Source organism: Crocuta crocuta, unplaced genomic scaffold (genome assembly GCF_008692635.1).
Source record: "Crocuta crocuta isolate KB4526 unplaced genomic scaffold, BGI_CrCroc_1.0 scaffold336, whole genome shotgun sequence".
NCBI classification, from domain to species: domain Eukaryota; kingdom Metazoa; phylum Chordata; class Mammalia; order Carnivora; family Hyaenidae; genus Crocuta; species Crocuta crocuta.
In genome coordinates, this window is record NW_027527943.1 from 766,945 (window position 1) to 791,597 (window position 24,653).

General features: G+C 39.5%; 3 protein-coding genes across 3 annotated transcripts in view; 2 read left to right on the forward strand and 1 right to left on the reverse strand.

Moving 5' to 3' along the window:
• Positions 1-438: 438 nt before the first annotated feature.
• LOC144221882 (olfactory receptor 2B8-like) overlaps positions 439-24,653 on the forward strand; it is a 55,011-nt gene continuing 30,796 nt past the window's right edge. The window contains exon 1 of the mRNA XM_077752414.1: positions 439-497. The gene's annotated coding sequence lies outside the window, so the exon portion shown is untranslated. The remainder of the gene's footprint in view (positions 498-24,653) is intronic.
• LOC144221880 (olfactory receptor 2B8-like) overlaps positions 443-24,653 on the forward strand; it is a 37,854-nt gene continuing 13,643 nt past the window's right edge. Inside the window, exon 1 of the mRNA XM_077752413.1 lies at positions 443-497. The gene's annotated coding sequence lies outside the window, so the exon portion shown is untranslated. The remainder of the gene's footprint in view (positions 498-24,653) is intronic.
• Positions 13,321-15,857, reverse strand: LOC144221886 (putative olfactory receptor 1F12P). Its single transcript, XM_077752423.1, has 2 exons — positions 15,829-15,857; positions 13,321-14,272 (listed from the first exon to the last, which is right to left on the reverse strand). Exon 2 carries the CDS (start codon positions 14,257-14,259, stop codon positions 13,321-13,323), a length of 939 nt encoding a protein of 312 aa, XP_077608549.1. The 5' UTR covers positions 14,260-14,272; positions 15,829-15,857.

Below are 24,653 nucleotides of genomic sequence, written 5' to 3' on the forward strand. Positions count from 1 at the left end.
CTCTCTGACCCTCCCCTGCTCATGCTGTCTCTCTCTCTCTCTCCTAGAAATAAAATAAAAAAACAGTAAAAAAATAAATAAATAAAAATGGGTTAAAGATGGCCCTTGTGTATTGGCCCCTGTTTGTATTTTTCCATGGCGAGCTTAGACTAGTTAGTCCAAAATCTGTTGGCATCTACTTCTGTACTGAATTCCCTATTTTTTCGATCTGTGTCTTTCTCTTGGTTTACTCACTGGTTTGTTGGAGAACATTTTCATTTATTTTTTGTTTATTTATTTAGCACACAAGAACGAGTGGTAGAGAGGCAGAGAGAGACAGGAGAGAGAATCCCAACGCTCCATGCTGCAAGTGCAGAGCCCCATGCAGGGCTCAGTCCCATGAACCATGAGATCATGACCTGAGCAGAAATCAAGAGTAAGACATTCAGCCTACTGAGCCACCCAGGTACCCCTGAACAACATGTTCCAGAAGTTTCTCAGCAAGGAATGCATGAAAGGTAAATTTTTTGAGATCTTACAGGTGTTAAGTTGTCCTTATCATGCTCTCACACTTAATTGATATTTGCCTGAGTAGAGAATCCTAGATTTGAAATTATTTACTTCAGAAGTATTATGGTATTTCTTTGTTGTATTTTAATTCCTGGTGCTGTGTGTTAACAAGTCTAATGCCGATCTGATTCCAGATCCATTGTGTGTAAAATACAATCTATTCATTTTGGAAGCTTTTTACAATCTTTTATTTTTAGTGTTCTTAGATTTCACAGTAATATGTCCTGGTGCAGGTCTTTTGTTCATTCACAGTACCATAGTCAGTAGAACCTCTCAGTCTGATAATTCATGAATTCAGGTCTGGAAATTTTCCCAAAATATTTTTTTTACATGATCTTTACATTTTCTCCTTTTTTCTTCTTTTCAGTTTTCTAAAAGTTGTGACTGGATTCAAATATATTGACAAGAATAAATAATAACAAACTCCATGTACACAACACCTACCTTCTTCCACTTTTAACACAATACCCAATTTGTCTTAGATAGGTATTTTATTTTTAAAATAAGTGAACATTATAGATGCAGGTGAGCTCCTCTCTGCATTTCTGCCTTCCATCCCCTTAACTCCCTCCCAACATATATTCACTGTTTAACATTCTAGTTTTGATATGTATTCATTTTGCCATAAGTAGTTGTGTTTTGTGGGTTTTTAACAACTATCTAAATGAAACTGGACTGCAACTTTCTTTCACACTTGATTTTTCATTCACCATTATATTTTTGAAATGTTTAAACTTTTCTATCTATATGTTGTTCATTCATTCGTTTTTTAAAATTTTATTTATTTATTTTTGAGGGAGAGACAGAAGTGCACAAGCAGGTGAGGTATGGGGCAGAGAGACAGAGGGAGAGAGAGAGAATCCCAAGTGGATCTGGATCTCCTGAATGGTGAGATCATGACCCAAGACAAATTCACGCTTTGACTACTTAACAGATTGAGCCACACAGGTACCCAGTTCATTCATTTTAAATACAGTAGAATATTTCATTATAGTAATACACCAATATGTAGTTACCCTGTTAATCCGTTTTCCTGATGGTGTACATTTAACACACATACTCTCTCCTTTTTTTTTTTTTTGCTAGAGTATATATATGTACAGAAGAGAATACAGAGAATATACACAGGAGAGAACATACATAGGAGAAAAAGATCTAGGTCAAAATTATGCTTCTAATATTTGCCATCTGTAGAATAGTATTACTTTACATCTTCTTCAGATAGCATAAATCTTTCACCTTTTACTACATGTGGAATAATACACTCTAACATCATAAGTTTATGTTACTGGTAATAGACATTAAATTGTGTTTCAGTTTTGGACCACACAAACAATCTGCTGTGAATCTTCTTTATACCTCAGAATTTCTCTAGAACATATACCTAGAAATTAAATTTTAGAGTATTAATACCTTCAACATTAATAATATTGCCAAATTGTTCTCAAAAGTTGTATCAACTGGCACTCCCATTAGCCGCATGTAAGAGTTACAATTATTCCATATCTCAAGCAACACTTGATTCTTTCGGTTATTAATTTTTACCATCTAATGTGTGTAAAATGATACTGTTTACTAAATCGTGTAAGTTGATTTTACAAAGAATTTTTTTTTACAAAAAAATTTGGAACATCCTTCCATATTTTTAAAGTTTTGATTTTCACATTTAGGACCTGAATCTATCTGGGCAGATTTTGTGTGGTGTGTGTGTGTGGTAAAATGTAGAGATACAATTTTATATATTTTACATGTGGATTGTTCTAGTAGTACTTATGAAAAAGCCTATGTAAGTTTCCTACTGATCTGCAAGTCACTTTAATCATATAAACTGTTTTAAATGTTTATTCTTTTTTGGGAGAGAGAGAGAGGGCACGCGCGACCGGGGAAGGGCAGAGAGCTAGGGAGACACAGAATCCGAGCAGGCTCCAGGCTCTGAGCTGTCCGCACAGAACCTAATGTAGGGCTCAAACTCATGAACCCCAAGATCATGACCTGAACCGAAGTCGGACGCATAACCAACCGAGTCACCCAGGTGCCCCTCCATTCACAGCCAATTATATTTGAAGAGTAAATTCTCAAAAGTGAGCTTGTTGAGTCAAAGGATGTATGCACTTATATTTACAATTTATCAGTTTATCTGCCTGTCATCTGCCAATTTTCAATAATAGTAATTGTACAAGTTTACACTAGGATGATAATATCTTGTGTGTCCTCTTGACCATTGTCGCACTAACAGAGAGTACATAATTTCATGATTTTAAAAGATACTGCAGACATTTCACTGCGATTTTAATTTGCTTTACTTTTTATAAGTGATACTGAGTATTCATGTGTTTAGGAGTCATTTGCATTCTCTTTTCTTTGATTTACCCACTAATATCTTTGCCATTTTTCTAGTAGGTGTTAGTCTCTTCCTTATGTGCTTCTAGAAGCTCTTTACCTTAGCTTTTTGTCTTTGATGAGTTGCAAATATTTTGCATTTTTGATAATCCTTTTGATATCTTTGACATGTAGAAGTTATTTTTATTTTATTTTATTTTAATTTTTAAAAAGCTTATTTATTTTAAAAGAGAGAGAGGGAGAGTGCTCGAGTTGGGAAGGGGGAAGAGAGAGGTGGAGAATCTCAAGCAGGCTCTGCACTGTCAGTCACCACTGAGCCTGACACGGGCATGAACTCATAGACTGTGAGATCATAATCTGAGCTGAAATTAAGAGTTGGACATTTAACTGACTGAGCCACTCAGGTGCCCCAGCGATTTTTACTTTTTTTCTTTTCTTTTCTTTCTTTCTTTTTTTTTTTTTTTAAAGAACTTACGTAGTTGAATATATAACTTTTCCTTTTATGGCTTCTGGATTTTGAAGATAAAGGAATTCTCTTATGTTTTGTCATTGTACACTTATTTCATCTTTTTTACATTTAAATCTTTGATTCACTTATTCTTTGTCATGGCAAAAGCTGTAAGTAATAGATTCCATTTCCGTTTTTCAAATAGATTCCTATGCCACTTATTAAAGAGCACATTTTCCCTTTTTATCATTTGCCATATTTTTACATTTACAGTAAACTCCTTCCTGTTTATAGTTGCTTGATTCCTAGAGTTTCTATTCTGTTCTTTGGTTTTGACGTTTTGCCAAATATCAGTGTTAAACAATTATTGCTGCTGTGCAATATTTTATTTTGTTTATTTTTATTTTTTTAGTTTTTTAAGTAATGTCTACACAAAGCATGGGCTCGAACATGAAACCTTGAGATCAAGAGTCGCATGCCTTACTGACTGAGCCAGCCAGGGGCCCTAGTGCAATATTTTATTTATTTCTTTTTTAAAAATGTTTTATTTATTTCTGAGAGAGAGGCAGTGTGAGCAGGGGAGGGTCAGAGAGGGAGGGAGACACCGAATCGGACCCAGGCTCCAGGCTCTGGGCTAGCAGTCAGCACAGAGCCCGATGGGGGGCTTGAACCCATGAACCGTGAGATCATGACCTGAGCTGAAGTCTGACACTTAGCTGACTGAACTACCCAGACGCCTCCCCCCTCCATGCAATATTTTAAAAATGATACATCTGGGGAGCGCCTGGGTGGCTCAGTCGGTTAAGTGTCTGACTGTGGCTCAGGTCATGATCTCACAGTTCGTGGGTTCAAGCCCCATGGCGAGCTCTGTGCTGACAGCTAGCTCAGAGCCTGGAGCCTGTTTCCGATTCTGCATCTCACTCTCTGACACTCCCCTGCTCACGCTGTCTCTCTCTCTCTCTCTCAGAAAGAAAGAAAAAACATTAAAAACTTTTAAAAAATAAAAATGATACATCTGGTTCCCTCTTATTGACCTGCTTAATTGTGTATTTTCTCCTTGTAAATTTTTAGTACCTGTTTCTAGTTTAAAAAAAAAAAAACTGTTGGTAATTTTGGGAACTACATTAAATTGATAAATTATTAAGGGAGAATTGACCATTTTTATGGAGCTGTATTTTTCATTCAAGTCTTTGTTTCCATCGGTTGTGGTTTAAAATTTTCTTCATATTTATCTTGGATGGTTCTTAAGATTATTCCTGTCTGTTATATATTTCTTTGGTGTTATGGCAAGTTATATTAACAGATATTTTATTTATTTAGTTTTTTTGTCTTTTTAAAATTATTTTTTAAATAGAATTTATTGTCAAGTTGGCTAACATACAGTATATACAATGTTCCCTTGGTTTTTGGGGTAGATTCTTGTCATTCATCACTTACATACCACACCCAGTATGCATCCCAACAAGTGCCCTCCTCAATGGCCATCACCCATTTCTCCCTCCCCCAACCCTTCCTCCATCAACTCTCAGTTTGTTCTCTGTATTTAGGAGTCTCTTATGGTTTGCCTCCCTCTCTCTCTGTAACTATTTTCCCCCTTCCTCTCCCCCTGGTCTTCTGTTAAGTTTCTCAAGATCCACATATGAGTGAAAACATAGGATATCTGTCCTTGTCTGACTGACTTATTTCACTTAGCATAATACCCTCCGGTTCCATCCACATTGTTGCAAATGGCAGGATTTCATTCTTTCTCATTAACAAGTAGTATTCAATTGTATATATAAACCACATCTTCTTTATCCATTCATCAGTTGATGGACATTTAGGCTCTTTCCATAATTTGGCTATTATTGAAAGTGCTGCTATAAACATTGGGGTACATGTGCCCCTATGAATCAGGCTCCTGTATCCCTTGGGTAAATTCCTAGTAGTGCTCTTGCTGGGTCATAGCACAGGTCTATTTTTAATCTTTTGAGGAACCTCTACACTGTTTTCCAGAGCAGCTGCACCAGTTTGCATTCCCATCAATAGTGCAAGAGAGGTCCCATTTCTCCACATCCTCGCCAGCATCTATTTTAGCCACTCTGACTGGTATGAGGTGGTATCTCAGTGTGGCTTCGATGTGTATTTACCTGATGATGAGTGATGTTGAGCATTGTTTCATGTGACTGTTGTCATCTGAATGTCTTCTTTCGAAAAGTGTCTATTCATGTATTCTGCCCTATTCTTCACTGGATTACTTGTTTTTCAGGTGTTGAGTTTGGTAAGTTCTTTATAGATTTTGGATACAAACTCTTTACCTGATACGTCATTAGCAAATATCTTCTCCCATTCTGTCAGCTGCCTTTTAGTTTTCTTGATTGTTTCTTTTGTATTGCAGAAGCTTTTTGTCTTGATGAGGTCCCAGTAGTCCATTTTTGCTTTTAATTTGTTTACCTTCAAGGACAGGTCGAGCAAGAAATTGCTGCACCCGAGGTCAAAGAGGTTTTTGACTATTTTCTCCTCTAGGATTTTGGTGGTTTCCTGTCTCACATTTAGGTCTTTCATCCATTTTGAATTTATCTTTGTATATGGTGTAAGAAAGTGGCCCAGATTCATTCTTTTACAGGTTGCTGTCCAGTTCTCCCAGCACTATTTGCTAGAAAGACTGTCTTTTTGCCATTGGGTACTGTTTCCTGCTTTGTCAAAGATTAATTGGCCATACATTTGTGGATCCAATTCTGGCTCCTCTATTCTATTGCATTGGTCTATGTGCTTGTTTTTGTGCTAATACCATACTATCTTGATTGATTAAAGCTTTGTAGTAGAGGCTAAAGTCTGGGATTGTTATGCCTCCCGCTTTGGTTTTCCTTTTCAACATTACTATGGGTATTCGGGGCCTTTTCTGGTTTCATATAAATTTGGGGATTGTTTGTTCTAGCTCTGAGAAGAATGCTGGTGCAATTTTGATTGGGATTGCAGTGAATGTGCAGATTGCTTTGGGTAGTATTGACATTTTAACAATATTTGTTCTTCCAATCCATGAGCATGGAATATTTTTCCATATCTTTCTGTCTTCTTTAATTTCCTTCCTAAGTTTTCTATAGTTTTCAGCATACAGATCTTTTACTTCTTTGGTTAGGTTTATTCCTAGGTATTTTATGGTTCTTGGTGCAATTGTAAATGGGATCAATTTCTTGATTTCTATTTCTCTTACTTCATTATTGGTGTATAGAAATGCAACTGATTTCTGTACATTGATTTTATATCCTGCAACTTTGCTGAATTCATGGATCAGTTCTAGCAGCTTTCTGGTGGAGTCTTCCAGGTTTTCCATGTAGAATACCATGTCCTCTGTAAAAAGTGAAAGTTTGACTTCTTTGCCAATTTGGATGCCTTTTATTTCTTTTGTTGTCTGATGGCTGAGGCTAGGACTTCCAACACTATGTTAAACAACAGTGGTGGCAGTGGACATCCTTGTCATGTTCCTGATCTCAGGGGAAAAACTCTCAGTTTTCCCCCATCAAGCATGATATTAGCCATGGGCTTTTCATATATGGCTTTTATGAAGTTTAGGTATGTTCCTTCTTTCCCGACTTTCTTGAGGGTTTTTATTAAGAAAGGATGCTGTATTTTGTCAAATGCTTTTTCTACATCCATNGAGACACACAGTTAGCAGGAGCACACAAACGCACAGCCTAATTCAACTAACATGCAAAGCGAGAGGGAAAATGAAAAAGTTAAGAGAAAAGATGCAGGAGGGAGGGCGAATAATAGGGAGTATAAAATACATAAAAGGTTCAAACAGGGCAAAAGGAAAAAAGAAGAAAACCGATGGACAAAGAACAGTTTAAAGCATATAACTGGATTTCCCAGCTACAGTTAAATAGCCGCGTGTATGCAGTGCTGGTTGAAGAGCATAGAGAAAGAGAGAGAAGGCAGGGCGGGATGAGGCAAAATTGGAAATAGATTGAACAGGCAGAAGGGATAAGAAGATTTTTTTCAAAGAGGTAAAGGGTAGAATATGGTTGGATAGGTGAGAGAAGGATGCTGGTATTATCCAGAGAAAGTGTATAGTCTAATTACTCCTGAGAGAAAGAGATGAAAATGTCGGTAGGTGTAGAATTTACATTTACAGAATGGACTCGTTGTGATTGTTGAAGCAAGCCGGCGACCACAGTTAATCAGGTCAGTGTTCTGGGGAAAAAAGAGAGAAAAGAGAAAGAAGAAGAAAAAGGAAAAAACAAAAAAAAGGGGATGAGGGCAGCTCTCAGGCAGGGATGGGCGTGGCGGGATCCAATGCCTCAGGCGGGAGCTGTGTCTTGGCGGGTGTGGGGAGGAGAGTGACGCTGTTCCAGTCCCTTCTTGAACCAAGCGCTGCACCTCGCTTTTTTGGGCGTGTAAACTCCCCATCCGGGGGCGCAGTTAAGGTTGTTTGCGCTCTTCAACCCAGGCCAGGCCCAGTCTCCAAATCCCAGTCCGCGCGCCCCGCTGACATCGCCTTAGACACAGCGTCCCAGGCAACCCCCTCGGGGCAGTTCCAGGCCCCCTGCTGCGCTCTGGGGGCGGAGTCAGAATCGCTGCTTCAGTCTCTGGGTCGGGCTGGCGCGCATGCGCGGGGGCTTGCCTGCCGGGGGCGCCGAGCCCGCTGGAGTGAGGAAAACCGGGTCCCTCTATGCTCGTCACCCGAAACACGAACTCACAGGCAAACGTCCCAGTGTTTAGCTCTCTGCCTTCCCTCCAGAGCCCCAGGCAGCCAGGAGCGTGGATGCCGGTGTCCGCGCGGCTCTTCCAGGGGCCCCAGCCGCCCGGGAGGACGATGGCGGCAGGCGCGCCGCTGCTCTGAAGTCCAGCCGCCGGGAGCAGCACAAAGCAGCGGTCTGTGCGCTCAGCCCCCCGGGACCAGTTGGCGTGATGGACCTGGTGTGCAGGTATTTGGCAAGTACGGTCTTTCTATGCCCCGAGCGGAGGTTCCCCCGCCCAGCAGAGGTTTTTCTGTTTCGGACTCTCCTTTTCCCCTCTCACTCCCCGTAGAGGGTAGAGGGGGATCGCCTCCCACCCTGGAGTCTCCGATTCCGGCCCGATTTTATCTTCCCCGGTTCGTACTCACGTTAGAAGGCTCTCTCAGTGGATTCTGCGTCCTTTTTCTCCCAATCTCTCAGGTTTTGTAAGGTTTCCAATGGCTTCAGATCTTTTCCGTGTGAGGTATGGGCGCGAGTGCAAGTACGGAACTTACTTCTCCGCCATCTTGCCCCCCTCCAATGCTGGCTTTAAAGAATGAGTCTGGAAGCCGTCCTTCCATTTCTATTTTTTGGAAGAGGTTGAGAAGAATAGGTATCAACTCTGCTTTAAATGCCTGGTAGAATTCCCCTGGGAAGCCATCTGGCCTAGGACTCTTTTGTTGGGAGTTTTTTGATAATTGATTCAATTTCTTCACTAGTTATGGGTCTGTTTAAAATTTCTATTTCTTCTTGTTTGAGTTTTGGTAATGTGTGCGTGTCTAGGAATTTGTCCATTACTTCCAAATTGTCAAGTTTGTTGCCATATAATTTTTCATAGGATTCTTTAAAAATTGTTTGTATTTTTATGATTGAGATCTGTCCTTTTTCATTTGTGATTTTACCTACTTGGGTTCTGCCTCTTTTTGAGATGTCTGGCTAGGGAGTTACCAATTTTGTTTATTCCTTTAAGAAATTAGCTCTTAGATTCATTAATCTGTTTTTTAAATTCTATATTCTACGTATTTTTATTTTATATTATTTATTTCTGCTCTAATCTTTATTACTTCTCTTCCTCTGCTGGCTTTGGGGTTTCTTTGCTGCTCTGCTTCTAGTTCCTTTAGGTGTGCTGTTAGATTTTGTATGTGGGATTTTCTTTTTTATTGAGATAGGCCTGGATTGCAATGTATTTTCCTCTTAGGACTGCCTTTGCTACATCCCAAAGGGTTTGGACTGTTGTTTTCATTTTCATTTGCTTCCATATATTTTTAAATTTCTTCTTTTACTGTCTGGTTGACGCATTATTCTTCAGTAGGATGTTCTTTAACCTCTATGCATTTGGAAGTTTTTCTTGTGGTTGATGTCAAGCTTCATAGCATTGTGATCTGAAAATATGCATGGCATGATCTCAATTCTTTTAAATTTATTGAAGGTTGTTTCGTTATGTGATCTATCTTGGAGAATGTTCCATGTGCACTTGAGAAGAATGTGTATTCTGCTGCTTTTGGATGAAAAGTTTTGAATATATCTGCCAAGTCCATATGGTCCAATATAACATTCAGGGCCATTGTTTCTTTATTGATTTTATGCCTAGATAATCTGTCTATTGCTGTAAGTGGAGTATTAAAGTCACCTGTACTTACTGTATTCTTATCAATAAGATTACTTATATTTGTGATTAATTCATTTGTATATTTGGGTGCATTCAAATTGGGCGTGTAAACATTTATAACTGTTAGCTCCTCTTAATGAGCAGACTGCATAATTATGATATAATGCCCTTCTTCATCTCTTGTTAATTTAAAATCTAATTTGTATGTTATAAGTATAACTATTCCAGCTTTCTTTTGACTTCTAGTAGCATGATAGATGGTTCTCCATCCCCTCACTTTCAATCTGAAGGTGTCCTCAGATCTGAAATGAGTCTCTTGTAGATAGCATATAGATGGACCTTGGGTTTGTTTTGTTTTTTTTTTTTTATCTATTCTGATACCCTGTGTCTTTCGATTGGAGAATTTAGTTCATCTGCATTTAGCTTTATTATTGAAAGATATGGATTTAGAGTCATTGTGTTATCTGTAGGCTGCATGCTTGTGGTGATGTCTCTGGTCCTTGTAGTCTTTGCAGAAATCCACTCACAGAGTCCCCCTTAGGATCTCTTGCAGAGCTGGTTTAGTGGTCATGAACTCCTTCATTTTTTGTTTGTCTGGGAAAGCTTTATTTCTCCTATTTTGAATGACAGCCTTGCTGGGTAAAGGATTCTTGGGTGCATATTTTTCCTATTCAGCACATTGAATATTTCCTGCCACTCCCTCGGGCCTGCCAAGTTTCAGTGGACAGATCTGCTACTACACTTATGTGTCTACCCTTGTAAGTTAAGTCCCGTTTATCCCTGGCTGCTTTCAGAATTCTCTCTTTATCTTTGTAATTTGCCAGTTTCACTATTATATGTTGTGCAGAAGATTGATTCTTATGTCTGAAGGGAGTTGGATTTATTTTTTTAAGATTTTCCCCCGTTATCTAAATAATTGGTTTCTGTTGCAATCCTTCAATTTATTTTGCTCTGCTCTCCTTTTCTAACTTTTCAGTTGGATCTTTAAAGTTTATTTATTTATTTATTTTGAGAGAGAGAGTGAGTACTAGAGGGACACGGGGGGGGTGGGGAGAGAATCCCAAGCAGGCTCTGCACTGTCAGCACAGAACCTGACATGGGGCTGGAGCTCAAGAACTGTGAGATTATGACCTGAGCTGAAACCAAGAGCTGGAAGCTTAACCGACTGAGTCATTAAGGTGCCCCTCAGTTGGATCATTAATTAATGAGATTTCTCTATGTTCCATTTACATGTTTATGGCTAAGAATTCTCTGTGCACATGGCTGTCATTCCCATACTTGCTCACATGTAGTGCTTTGATGATCTTTGATTATTCCAGATATTCTCAAGTATTTACACTTACCCCTTGAACCTCTCATTACCTAAGAGAGAATTAAAACATTTCAAGTGGAGAACTTTTCTGTTTCTGAACATGTGATTAATACTTAATTTTATTGAATGACATTCAGAGAATATTGCTTTAACTGTGTTGTTATAAGTGGTGTCAGAGGTTGACTTCCAAGAGAATCATACTCTGAGATACAGGATGGTATGCAGGAAACTTGTATGTAGCGATCTTGGGAATAACACCTGTGAGGGAGTGACACCTGTGAGTGGCAGAAGTTGCGTTGTGATGGACAGACAACTAAGGAACAACAGTGGCCCTTCAGAGTTGCCCTGAGTTGGGCTGAGGGGTAAGGTTTTTAAACCCTCTCAGGAGACCAGTCATAGGATGCACCCGGCCCCTAGTGAGGGGTCATGACCCTAGACGCAACTCTTTCTTTCCACCTGAGAGCAATTTCTGGAGGGGGTTGAGGGCTACCAGCCAGCACACTACCAGCAACTGGGAGAATTAGTCTGTTAGTACAGAAAGGGGGTAAAGGAGGCATAGCCTAGTGTTCAGTACAGGGGGAACTCTGAGATATTCTCTGTCTCAATCTTCTTTGTACTTAGGGCAAGTGCAGATAGGTTTGATGAGTCAGATACAGCCTCCCTGCAAGTGAATCAAAGTTAGTGATACACAAACCAGAGGCAGTAGCAGAAATGTCCAGTTTTGAGGTCAGTAGCAGAGGAGGCCAGTGTCTGTGGCCAGTGCCTGTGGTGGGCAGCATCAGTGGTCAGGCTGATTATCTGATGTTTAATGACAGTGATGTTGGTCAACTTATAGGATGGTTATGCATGTTGGTTTGGTTGTGGTCTTGTTGGGAGCCTCCGAGTCTGGTTCTCCAGGCTTTTTCGTAATTTTGTGAACTACCCAATTGTCTTTTATTAAATTCTATTTCTGCTTAATGAAGCAGAATTGATTTGTATTTCTTTTCAGCCAAGATATCTGATGCATATAATGATCTTTCAAGAGATAGAGATTTGGAATTTGATTGGTCCATTATTACCATTGCTTCTCTCTCCCACCCAGTGTTACTTGCATTGGTCCTTATCAGCTCCAGCAAAATTTTCTGATCTCTATCTCATAGGAGAAAAGTAAAATCAAGGGTAACTTATAGAAGGTCTTCTCATCATAAACAAAATATTTATAGCAAATTTAAGTAAAACTCTTTTTATCCTTATTTCTGCCTGTCAATTATTACATATATAAAAGAGATTGAGCATTTTATTTACTTTTCTACTAACTTTGAAGAGATGTTTTGGATAGTATGACTTAATATATGGGACATATGGCATATGGGCTCTGGGCGACACCATGGACACAGAAAACGATCTGTTACATAAATTATGAGTTCCAAATCAAAGATCTCAAAGGCATATGCTATGAATTGCTACTGTGGTCACTTCTCCCACAGACAACTCTAAATAATAGTACAGAGTTTTAAGTTTAAAAATTGTGATCAAGTCTTCCAGGCAATACTCTGTAGATCATCATGAAGATTTCTATAGATTTACACAAGGATGATATAAATGCTGCTTTAAACACAAGGGATAAAAACAGGTTATAGGGAATTCATATGATACAATCATAAAATATGACTATAAAAAAATATTAGAGTAAGAAATAACAACTCATCCCTCATTCCCTGTAATCGCTCTTATGGACCCTTCATCCAGATTAATTTATTCAATATATTTACTCACATACACCATACTCCTTCCTACCTACAAGCCTTCCTCATGGATTTGGCATATTCTCATTCTTTGTATGTAAAAATCACCTATGTCTAGGACCCAGATCATGTGTGGCTTTTTTTTTTTCCTTGAAGCTTTACCTGACCTCTTATAGCCTCATCACTATCTTTTGTCTTTAACTTCTCATTGCAGTTATGATTTAAAACGTTTATTACATCGTAATTTTATTCTCTACTGTTTTTCATGCACAACAATGGTTGTGGTTATGTGGGTACATCCCTTCTATCTACTCCAAGAAGGCATTCCTGGAGGGAGGTTCTCTATTCCCAACTCCCCATGTATGTTTCTGTGTTGATCTGAGCCATGGGAGTTCTTATCGATGCATTTGAATGTTGATTTCATATTTTTACTGTGGTTTTCAGGGCCTTTATTGTCTGCATGTTTGCTAACAACAGTAATACCTTTGGGAGCGCAAATAGATAAGGTCTGTGATTAAGTAACAAATTTAGGTGTTGCCAAGTTTAATTAGATATTTGATGACAGCTTTGTAACTGTGACTGGAATGACAATGATCTAATGAGGACTTGCCTCCTGTTGAATGCCTTTCATTCAGTACAAGTTACTGGGAGAAGGTTTTGGTCTGGCTCACAGCCTTCTTTAACGCTCCCTTCAGCTCACTGTTCCTTAGACTGTATATGAAGGGATTCAATATAGGGACTACGACCATGAAGACCACTGATGCAGCCGAGTCTTTTTCAGTTGAATGGTTAGATGAGGGACTCATATAGACCCCTGTGATTGCTCCATAGAAAAGAACGACCAAGGCAAGATGAGATCCACAGGTGGAGAAAGCTTTGAGTTTTCCTTGGGCAGAAGGGATTTTCATCAGAGCAGAGATGATGAGGCTATAGGATGCCAGGATACACCCCGAGGGCACCACAAAGATCAGCCCTACCGCAGCCAGGACTATGAACTGATTGAGACTGGTGTCAGAACAGGAGAGGGGGAGGAGAGAATTGATATCACAGAAGAAATGGTGGATGATGTTAGAGCAGAAGTGCAGACGGGCCAGCATAAGGGTGTGCAAGAGAGGATTCAAAGTGGCAAGGATCCATGGCACAGCCACCAGAGAGGCACAAAGGCACTGGGTCATGATGGTGGAGTAGCGCAAAGGGTGACAGATGGCTACGTAACGGTCATATGCCATCACCGTGAGAAGGAAATTGTCCATGTTGGCAAACATCATACAGAAATACATCTGAGCCAGGCAGCCAGGATAGGAGATGGTCTGAGTCTGTGCCTGGATGTTCAGCAGCATCTTGGGGACCGTAGATGAAGGCAGGCAGAGGTCTACCACAGACAGATTGGCAAGGAGGAAATACATAGGTGTGTGGAGGCGGCGGTCTGAGACAATCGCCAGCAAGATGAGCAAGTTTCCAAGCAGCCCTGTTAAGTAGAGACACAGGAAAAGTACAAAGAGGAGAGCTTGCCACTCTGGCCGACTTGAAAAGCCCAAGAGGAGAAATTCAGAGGCACTGGTTTGGTTTCCTTGTTCCATTGCTTGGATATCTCTGTGTAAAGACCCAGAGGATGAGATATTTTTGACATAAAAAATTTCTCTTTTTTATATTTTATCTACTCACCTAGTCCCGTTTACTAAATATTTTCTCTTTAGGGCATCTGACCTCCTCTCTGGTACCCTCTCCCCAGCTTCACTGATCATGGATATGTTATTCTATTTTATCAGTTGAATTTTTATTTATCCTCCCTTACCAGGTGCTTTCTGGATGCCTGTTGTGTGTTGGAATACAACCGTGAGTCTGACACACTAAGTAACTCTGTGCCAAACTTTGAGATTTTATGAGAAAAAATTTCCAGATATTTATCCAACATCCTATGAACCATCGCGCTTGGAAACTAGTTATACGTTAATACTTAGAATTTATAAGGAGAAGATAAACCATCCTATCTTTTTAAGATTCAAAAGAAAAATGCAGTAACATGCTTGACCGGTGTAAAACATCAAGCCTCCTCAAAATAGTTTACGTGAAGACTACGGGCAACATAGCAAAATATTTACAAATAAGGTAAAAGTTCTATATAACACATGTAGTTATATAATATAAGCTGATAAAACTAAAAGAGGGGCGCCTGGGTGCCTCAGTGGGTTGAGCGTCTGACTTTGGCTCAGGTCATGATCTTGCGGTTTGTGTGTTTGAGTCCCACGTCTGGCTCCATGCTGACAGCTTGAAGCCTGGAGCCTGCTTCGTATTCTGTGTCTCCCTCTCTCTCTGCCCTTCCCTGGCTTGTGCTCTGTCTCTCTCTGTCTATCAAGAATAAATAACCATTAAAAAAAAAATCTAAAAGAGAACAGAGAAAAAGTTATGTCAAAATACAGGACAGGTTTAAAAGAGTCCTTTTAATGGTTTTGTGTTATTTTAACCAAAACAAAGAAAAAGGGGTGGGGGGTTGACCTTTATAAGGTATTATGATTACTTTGGGTCTTGCTTGTCTTGGAGTTGTAGAAAACATAACGCAATGGAAGGATTCCTGAAACTTGGATCTGGGTGTAGACCAAAAATACTATCCTGGAAAACAGTTAAGAAGGCAAACATTTAGGGGTGCCTGGATGCCTCAGTTGGTTGAGAATCCAACTCCTGATTTTGGCTCATGTCATGTGTTGTAGCACAGAGACCCACTTAGGATTCTCTCTCTTCCTTTCTCTCTGTCCCTCCACCGCCCATAGGTGAGCACTCTCTCTCGTGTGCTTTCTCTCTCATATAAATAAATTTAAAAAGAATAATACCAACATTCACATACACAGATGTGATAGTTGCACAGACATGGGCGGCTCCCTGGGAGACATAAAAATGTCTTGGAGAGTGTGGGCTCTGGTTGGCTCAGATGGAAGCAGACCCCATCACTTGTAGGCTGGAGTACTTAGCCACCCCAAATCTTAGTTCTCCCCTGTATAATAATAGCACCTCCCTTAGTCTATTGCAACCTATCTCAAGAAACAAGAAAAATCTCAAATACAAAATCTAACAGCACACCTGAAGGAACCAGAAGCAGAGCAGCAAAGAAACCTCAAAGCCAGGAGAAGAAGAGAAGTAATACAGACTAGAGCAGAAATAAACAATATAGAATAAAAAATAACTGTAGAAGAGATCACTGATTCTAAGAAAAAAAAAATTTTTTTTTTAAAAATTGGTAACCCCCCAGCCAGACTTCTCAAAAAGAAAAGAGAGAAAACTCAACTATATAAATTAACAAATGAAAGAGTAGGGATCACAACCAGCACTGCATAAATACAGCAATTATTAGAGAATATTAAGAAAAATTATGCCAAAAAAATGGACAACCTGGAAGAAATAGACAAATTCTTAGATACCCACACACTACCAAAACTCAAACAAGAAGAAATAGAAAATTTGAACAGACCCATAACTAGTGAGAAATTGAATGAGTTATCAAAAATCTCCCATAAGAGTCCTGGGTCAGATGGCTTCCCAGGGGAATTCTACCAGGCATTTAAAGCAGAATTAATACCTATTCTTCTCAACGTCTTCCAAAAAATAGAAATGGAAGGACAGCTTCCAGACTCATCCTATAAAGCCAGCATTACCCTGATTCCCAAGCCAGACAGGGACCCTACAAAAAAGGAGAATTACATGCCAATGTCCCTGATGAACATGGATGCAAAAATTCTCAACAAGATACTAGCAAATCAAATTCAACAGCGTATTAAAAGTATTGTTCACCATGACGAAGTGTGATTCATTCCTGGCCTGCAGGGCTGGCTCGATATTCACAAATCAATCCATGTGATACATCACATCAATAAAAGAAAGGATAAGAACCATATGATCCTGTCAATGGATGTAGAAAAAACATTTGACAAAATACAGCATCCTTTCTTAATAAAAACCCTCAAGAAAGTCGGGAAAGAAGGAACATACCTAAACTTCATAAAAGCCATATATGAAAAGCCCACAGCTAATATCATGCTCGATGGAGGAAAACTGAGAGCTTTTCCCCTGTGATCAGGAACATGACAAGGATGTCCACTCCCACCAATGTTGTTTAACATAGTGTTGGAAGTCCTAGCCTCAGCAATCAGACAACAAAAGAAATAAAAGGCATCTAAATTGGAAATGAAGAAGTCAACTTTCACTTTTTATAGAGGACATGATACTCTACATGGAAAACCTGAAAGACTCCACAAAAAAGCTGCTAGAACTGATCCATGAATTCAGCAAAGTTGCAGGATATAAAATCAATGTACAGAAATCAGTTGCATTTCTATACACCAATAATGAAGTAAGAGAAATAGAAATCAAGAAATTGATCCCATTTACAATTGCACCAAGAACCATAAAATACCTAGGAATAAACCTAACCAAAGAAGTAAAAGATCTGTATGCTGAAAACTATAGAAAACTTAGGAAGGAAATTAAAGAAGACAGAAAGATATGGAAAAATATTCCATGCTCATGGATTGGAAGAACAAATATTGTTAAAATGTCAATACTACCCAAAGCAATCTGCACATTCACTGCAATCCCAATCAAAATTGCACCAGCATTCTTCTCAGAGCTAGAACAAACAATCCCCAAATTTATATGGAACCAGAAAAGGCCCCGAATACCCATAGTAATGTTGAAAAGGAAAACCAAAGCGGGAGGCATAACAATCCCAGACTTTAGCCTCTACTACAAAGCTTTAATCAATCAAGATAGTATGGTATTAGCACAAAAACAAGCACATAGACCAATGCAATAGAATAGAGGAGCCAGAATTGGATCCACAAATGTATGGCCAATTAATCTTTGACAAAGCAGGAAACAGTACCCAATGGCAAAAAGACAGTCTTTCTAGCAAATAGTGCTGGGAGAACTGGACAGCAACCTGTAAAAGAATGAATCTGGGCCACTTTCTTACACCATATACAAAGATAAATTCAAAATGGATGAAAGACCTAAATGTGAGACAGGAAACCATCAAAATCCTAGAGGAGAAAATAGTCAAAAACCTCTTTGACCTCAGGTGCAGCAATTTCTTGTTCGACCTGTCCCTGAAGACAAGTGAATTAAAAGTAAAAAAATGAGCTATTGGGACCTCATCAAGATAAAAAGCTTCTGCAATAGAAAAGAAACAATGAAGAAAACTAAAAGGCAACTGACGGAATGGGAGAAGATAATTGTAAATAACATATCAGGTAAAGAGTTTGTATCCAAAATCTATAAAGAACTTACCAAACTCAAAACCTGAAAAACAAGTAATCCGGTGAAGAAATGGGCAGACGACATGAATAGACACTTTTTCAAAGAAGACATCCAGGGGCGCCTGGGTGGCTCAGTCAGCTAAGCGTCCGACTTCAGCTCAGGTCATGATCTCACGGTTCATGGGTTCGAGCCGGTGTCGGGCTCTGTGCTGACAGCTAGCTCAGAGCCTGGAGCTTGTCTTCGGATTCTGTGTCTCCCTCTCTCTCTGACTCTCCCCTGCTCACACTGTCTCTCTCTCTCAAAATAAATAAATAAATAAATAAATAAATAAATAAATAAATAAATAAAACATTTAAAAAGTTAAAAATAAAAAGAAGACATCCAGATGATCAACAGACACATGAAAAGGTGCTCAACATCTCTCATCATCAGGGGAGTACAAGCGAAAACCACATTTAGGTAACACCTCATACCGGTCAGAGTGGCTAAAATTAACAACTCAGGAAACACTAAATGTTGGCGAGGATGTGGAGAGATGGGAACCCTCTTACACAGTTGGTGGGAATGCAAACTGTTGTAGCTGCTCTGGAAAACAGTGTGGAGGTTCCCCCAAAATTAAAAATAGAATTACCCTACGACCTAGCAAAAGCATTAGTAGGAATGTATCCAAAGGATATAGGAGTGCAGATTTATAGGGGCACATGCACAATGTTTTAGCAGCACTATCAACAATAGTGAAATTATGGAAAGACCCCATATGTCCATCAACTGATGAATGGATCAAGAAGATGTAGTTTATATATACAATGGAATAAATACAATGGAATATATACAATGGCAGTGAGAAAGAATGGAACCCTTCCATTTGCAACAATGTGGATGGAACTGGAGCATATTATGCTAAGTGAAGTAAGTCAGTCAGGGAAAGACAGATATCATATGTTTTCATTCATATTTGGATATTGAGAAACTTAACAGAAGACCATGGGGGAAGAGAAGGGGGAAAATAGTTTCAAACAGAGAGGGAGGGTGACAAACCATAAGAGACTCTTAAATACAGAGAACATTCTGAGGATTGATGGAGGGTGAGGGGCAAGGGAGAGGGAGAAATGGGTGATGGGCATGGAGGAGGGCACTTGTTGGGATGAGCACTGGGTGTTGTATTAAGCCAGTTTGACAATAAATTATATTTTAAAAGAAAAAGAAAATAACAGCACCTGCCTTAAAGGCTATTGTGAATATGAAATGAGTTAATGTGTGCAAAACTCAGCAAATAATGGTTACTCAATAAATGCAAGCTGTCGGTGATCAGGCCAGAACTGAGTAGGTCAGGTTTCTTCCTCAGTCTCCACAGTGGCTGTTTTAAACCTTCCCTTCTCAAATGTCCAGTGTGTACTTTCATATCACTTCCCTTATTTTCATAGAGAAAGTAGGACCAGGGTTTGATGGACGTGTCCGACTTTCTCCCACCAATGCAGGAAACTTACCTGGATCTCCACTCATCCTTCCTTCTTTCCCCCACTTCTCCAGAGCCTCAGCTGCTCCTTTTTTTTTTTTTTTTTTTTTTAATAGGTAAACTCTACCCTCAATGTGGGGCTCAGACCCACAACTCCAAGATCAAGAGTTGCATGCTCTTTGGACTGAGCCAGCCAGGTGTCCCCAGCTCCTCCTTTCTGTAACTTAAATGTTTTCCTGCTCTGTTGGATCTCGACTTTGAGCTGACGTCTCTCCTACCTTTGGCTTCCCTTTCCACGTCCATGTCTACCTCTGGCCATCCCCGTGATTGTCTCCCCACTGCCCAACCCCTCACAGACTTCATTTCCTCACACCCAGATGCCAATTTTCTGTTGCCTCAGCCACTCCAATGAATTGTTCTTTGGAGTCTTGAAAAACCCAATGTTCATTTCTCAATCCTTATGTTTTTGACTTCCTAGAATTCTTTCCTTGAGAAAGTCTTTTCCTTGGATTTATTTTCAGATTTCCTCACATCTGGCCTTTTCTTTACAGCTGCCTCTGCAAAATGCACTTCCTTTGACATCCTGTTAAATGTTGGCATTTCTCTGTTTTGTGTTTGTTTTAATTGTTGTTTTTGTCTTATGCTTTCTTTTTAAGTATTTGTCTGTTTACTTATTTATTTATGAGAAAGAGTGCCAATGGGCAGGGACAGACAGAGTAGAGGACAGGGGATCTAAAGCAGATTCCGTGCTGGCAGCAGACAGCTCGATGTGGGGCTCAAATTCACAAACTGATATCATGACCTAGCAGAGAGCCTGATGTGGGGCTTGAACCCACAAATCTGGGATCATGATCCCAACCAGTTAGATGTGTAACCAACTGAGCCACCCAAAACATTGTTTTCATCCTACACACGTTCCTGAATGTTTCTATCCACTCCCATGGCTTTCATACAATCTGTATATAAATCTCTCCTAAATTATTTCTCTAGACTCATTTCTGGTGCTCTCTGGATGTTTCTACCTGGATGTCACAGACATCTTACTCTACTGCTTCCCGAAGTGGATCCATCACATTCTCCTCCTGGCTCAAAGACCATTCATCCCTCCATGTGCCCTTTATCAATAAACAGCACCACAATTTATCCAATTGTTCAAGAAAAGAAAACTTGGGAGTCAGCCCAAGATTTCTCCCTCTCCTTTACCTGTTTACCTGTACATCCATCCAATCGTTAAACTCTACCAATGTTATTTTTTGGGAGTCAGAATATTATTATTAAAGAAATACATTTTTAAAATCAATCACAATGAAAGCACTGTTCTAGGCATTGGGGACAATGAATAAGAGACATGATCCCTACCTTTGAGGAGCTTTAACCAAGCCAGAAACTTTAGAGAGATTCTTGACTCATCCAGTTCATGACCAAGCTCTGTTGATTCTGACTTTTGTCACACCCATGCTGCTTTTCTTTGTTCTTAATCATAATGCCCATATCAGACTCTCATCATGTCCTCTTTGGATACTTCCAATAACCCTCAAATTGGTCTTCCTACAATCATCCCCTTTGAGTTCTCCTTCACAATTCTTAAAGAATTATTCTTCCAGAACAAGAATTTTCCTCCTTCCCTTCTTAAAACTTTCCAGTGGCTTTCAATTGTCTTTAGCCCTAATTTCCAGTTAAAATGGCACAGAAGTTTCTTCATTACCCCTTTCTTATCTTTTAGTCTTATCTCTTGCTGTGACTAATTTCCCACCCTTAGAATTTCCTGACAACTGAAACTTTATGTCTCTTTGGCTTTTCTCACTTTGAAATCCTCTGACCACCAAACCTAAAGCTTCCCTTAAGACATTCTCTATTGAATTCTCCTGGTTTGTTTTTGTTTGTTTGTTTGTTTGTTTTGTATTTATATCTCTCCCACCACCTGGAGTTTTCTTGTTTCCTAAAAAGTAATTTATTTATTTTCTAATCTTCATCAATAAAATGTAAGGTCCATAAGAGCAGGAAACTTCTCTTGTTTTTAAACCACTGTATGTGTAGAATACTGCCTGACAATACATCAGATATACAGATCAAATATGTATTGGACGAAGACATGAACATACCTATGAAAGACTCAGGAGGCTTATTCTTATAGCCTATAGCAGTATGTGTTAGTGTACACTTTATAGTGACTATTTTTCTAGTCCATATAGCATTTAGGAATGCATACATAGATAGAAATATTTATATATTAGTTTTTGTTTTGCTTTCATGACCCTTCCTTGCTTACAACTTATTTTGGAAAGCACATGGACTAATGAAAACATGGAGCAAGAATGAATCTTATTCACCTTTGCATAGGGAAACCCAGTTTTAAGAACAATGATTTATATTTGCCTGTGAAGACAGACTGACTTTTTTTAGGTGGAATGAACTGCATGCCAGAGGATGCAGGACAACCCCATCTGGGGTTCTATTCTTGCTTCTTCACCTAGCCCTGTTGTCTTGCATCTTAGCCAAAGCGGTAGAGAGTCTGGTGGAAGAAACAAAAGAAAATGAAGGGACTCTGTTGGACTACTTTTCTCAGGACCAAATAAGAGAAGTGTGAAACTCAGTGGAAGAGAAAGGCATTCTACACACTAATGTGAATGAGCTCTGGGTTCTCTGAATCCAGTGCCTTTCTCCACTTTACCCATAAGTTTTAGAATGCCTCTCTGCCTCGACAATTACTACTAGTGTGTAGATCCTTCATTTCTACCCAAAGAGAAACTCACGAGAGAAAATGGCCCCTGTAATCTCTTCTCTTCTTCTATTGATGTCTCTGTCCTGTCACTTCAATAGCTTTGGAGATTGTGGGGGAATGGCCAGGTGAAGTGACTTAGTTCTTGGATAGAAGAGATATAAAAATTTAGAATTTGGGCTATCGCCACTTTATGCTATGTGGACTGGATAACAAAGGAAACCTGCCTGCAGAGAGAGAAGAATAAAGTAGATTTTCAGAAAAAGGGGGAGAGTCACATAGTGCTTGCTCTACTTCAACTCTGACTCATTTCTTCATTGCTTCTAAATTTCGTAATGACTCACTTCTTAATGACCTTCTAAAAGGGTGTCCTTTCTTTTCCCTTTCACCTTTGCTCCTTTGACCTTCCAGACCTAGCAATTCTTCCTAAACTCAGTTCTGAAGACACAGATTCCTGCTTTTTTGTTTCTACCTTTGGCCAAGCTCATACCCATTGGCAGTTTGGTCCTCATTTACCCAACTCTTTCAACTGTAGGTATATATTTTTCTAGTATTCTTTCATTTTGACCCAAGCCTATTGTTAACTGTTACCCTAAGCTCTTTCTATGATTCTGATAAAGAACTGATCTGAATATTGAAACATTCATTTGCAGAAAATATACAAAGAATATTCCAGAAAACAAATATTCTGGAGGTAGCAGAAAGAGCTTTTCAATAATATATAGGAGACATAAAGAAGGAGTTATGGGTATATGAAAATATACCCTGGATGCATAACCATAGATTTTATTGATTTCATCCTTGCAGGAAGGTGGGGCAGCAGTGACAGATAATGTTGAAAACCCCACCCATCCCCTTTTCTATAGGACCAAATGTTTTCACTCTTGGAAACATCATAAAAACAATGAAAAGCACAGGAAATCCGCTGAGTAAATTCTATAATTGTGTAAGAATAATACAATTTCCATAAAGATAGAAAAACTATAAAGACTTACCACTATCAAATACTCTATGTCACACTAAATGTTTCATAGTTTGCTAATCCTCATAATATCTCTATAAGTCACATATCCTCATTATATAGACACTGAGTGTTAGTAGAGCCAGTATCTGAGTTAATTGATTTGAAATCTAGTCAACTTTTTACTAAGCCCCTACTAAATCTCAGATTTTACACCTTCACAGGAAGGTTTCCCATTTATTAATCAATTCATTCATCCAGTCCACAAATAGTATTAGGCACTACTGTATATTAGACAATGCCTGGTGACCTTGAGTAGAACCTGAACTTGTTTTACTTATCTTTAAGTAAAGACATGCTTCCTCCATTTTTTCTCAGATCTGCACAACACTTACCAGATGCTCATATCAAGAATCTTCTGAGAAGAGACTTTAGCTTCTACGTCTCAAGGGTAATGGGAAAAATGGAAAAAAAAAAAAACTGGAGGAGATTGTTGCCCCTCCTCCAGGATGTACAAGGATGAGGGATGGGATACTTCTGGGGGAAGGTGTATTTGGTGTAGTGAGGGCTGGAATGACCTCAGGACTCCCCAGCTCTGGAGTTTACAGATTCTTTGCGGTACCTAAACCCAATCTTGCCAAGCTTCCTCAATTCGAGTAACAATTACTTTATCCCCTTTGTGGGTTTCCCAATTGCAACCCTAGGGAAATGTATCTGGCAGATAATCCTCCAGGGAGACTCAAGGAATTAAAAGGTCTGGAAATTGTTCAGTCTCCCAGGAAGGAGTGTAACACATGTCTCCCCCTTCCCCTTCCCAGAGGCCCCTAAACATCAAATATTGAACATTACATCAATAACAAATAACCTTTTCCAGAGTGAGCTGACTTAGCTCTCTAAATATAGGATTTGTCTTCCCTGACTGTACTACTCTGTCAACCACACCACCTTTGGGTTTACAAATGGTTGATTTATCAATATTGCCTGAGATAAGAAGGTCCATTTTTTGGCAAAGGAGTTGAGACAATGGGCACATGATCAAGATTCACTGGTTTTGTCATGTACCCTAACTCCACGTGCTGCTCAGCCTGGTACAGCAGTGAAATGGCCTCCTAAAGCTTCAGCTAATATGTCAGCTTGGGGACACCACCCAAAGTTTGGGATGCTGTGCTCCAGGATGCAGAATATGCAAATGGGAAAATGACCATATATGGTAGTATGCCCCCAGTGCCAACCTATGTGTCTAGATGCCAAAGGGTATATAACTGTTAGCTTTTTGTATATAACAAATGACTCTAAAACTTAGAAGCCTAAACACGAAACATTATTTATCTCACACTTATGTGAGTCAACAATTTAGGCTAGGCTCAGATGGGTAGCTCTTCTGGTCTTGGCTGGACTCATTCTAATCCCTGCAGTTAGCTACTGGGTTCACTTAGGCCTCACTGTTCTAGAACGGCCACAGCTGGGATGACTCCTGTGTGCTGGATGTGATCTCTCATCCTCCAGAAGGATAGCCTGAGTTGTTCATGTGGTGTAGGCAGGGAGGTGGGTAGGAAGAGTAGAACCATGAAAAGCCTCTGAAGTCGAGGCT

Excerpts from the sequence above, each read along its gene's own strand:
- LOC144221886 (XM_077752423.1), bottom strand. The coding sequence starts at position 14,259 with ATGGAACAAGGAAACCAAACCAGTGCCTCTGAATTTCTCCTCTTGGGC.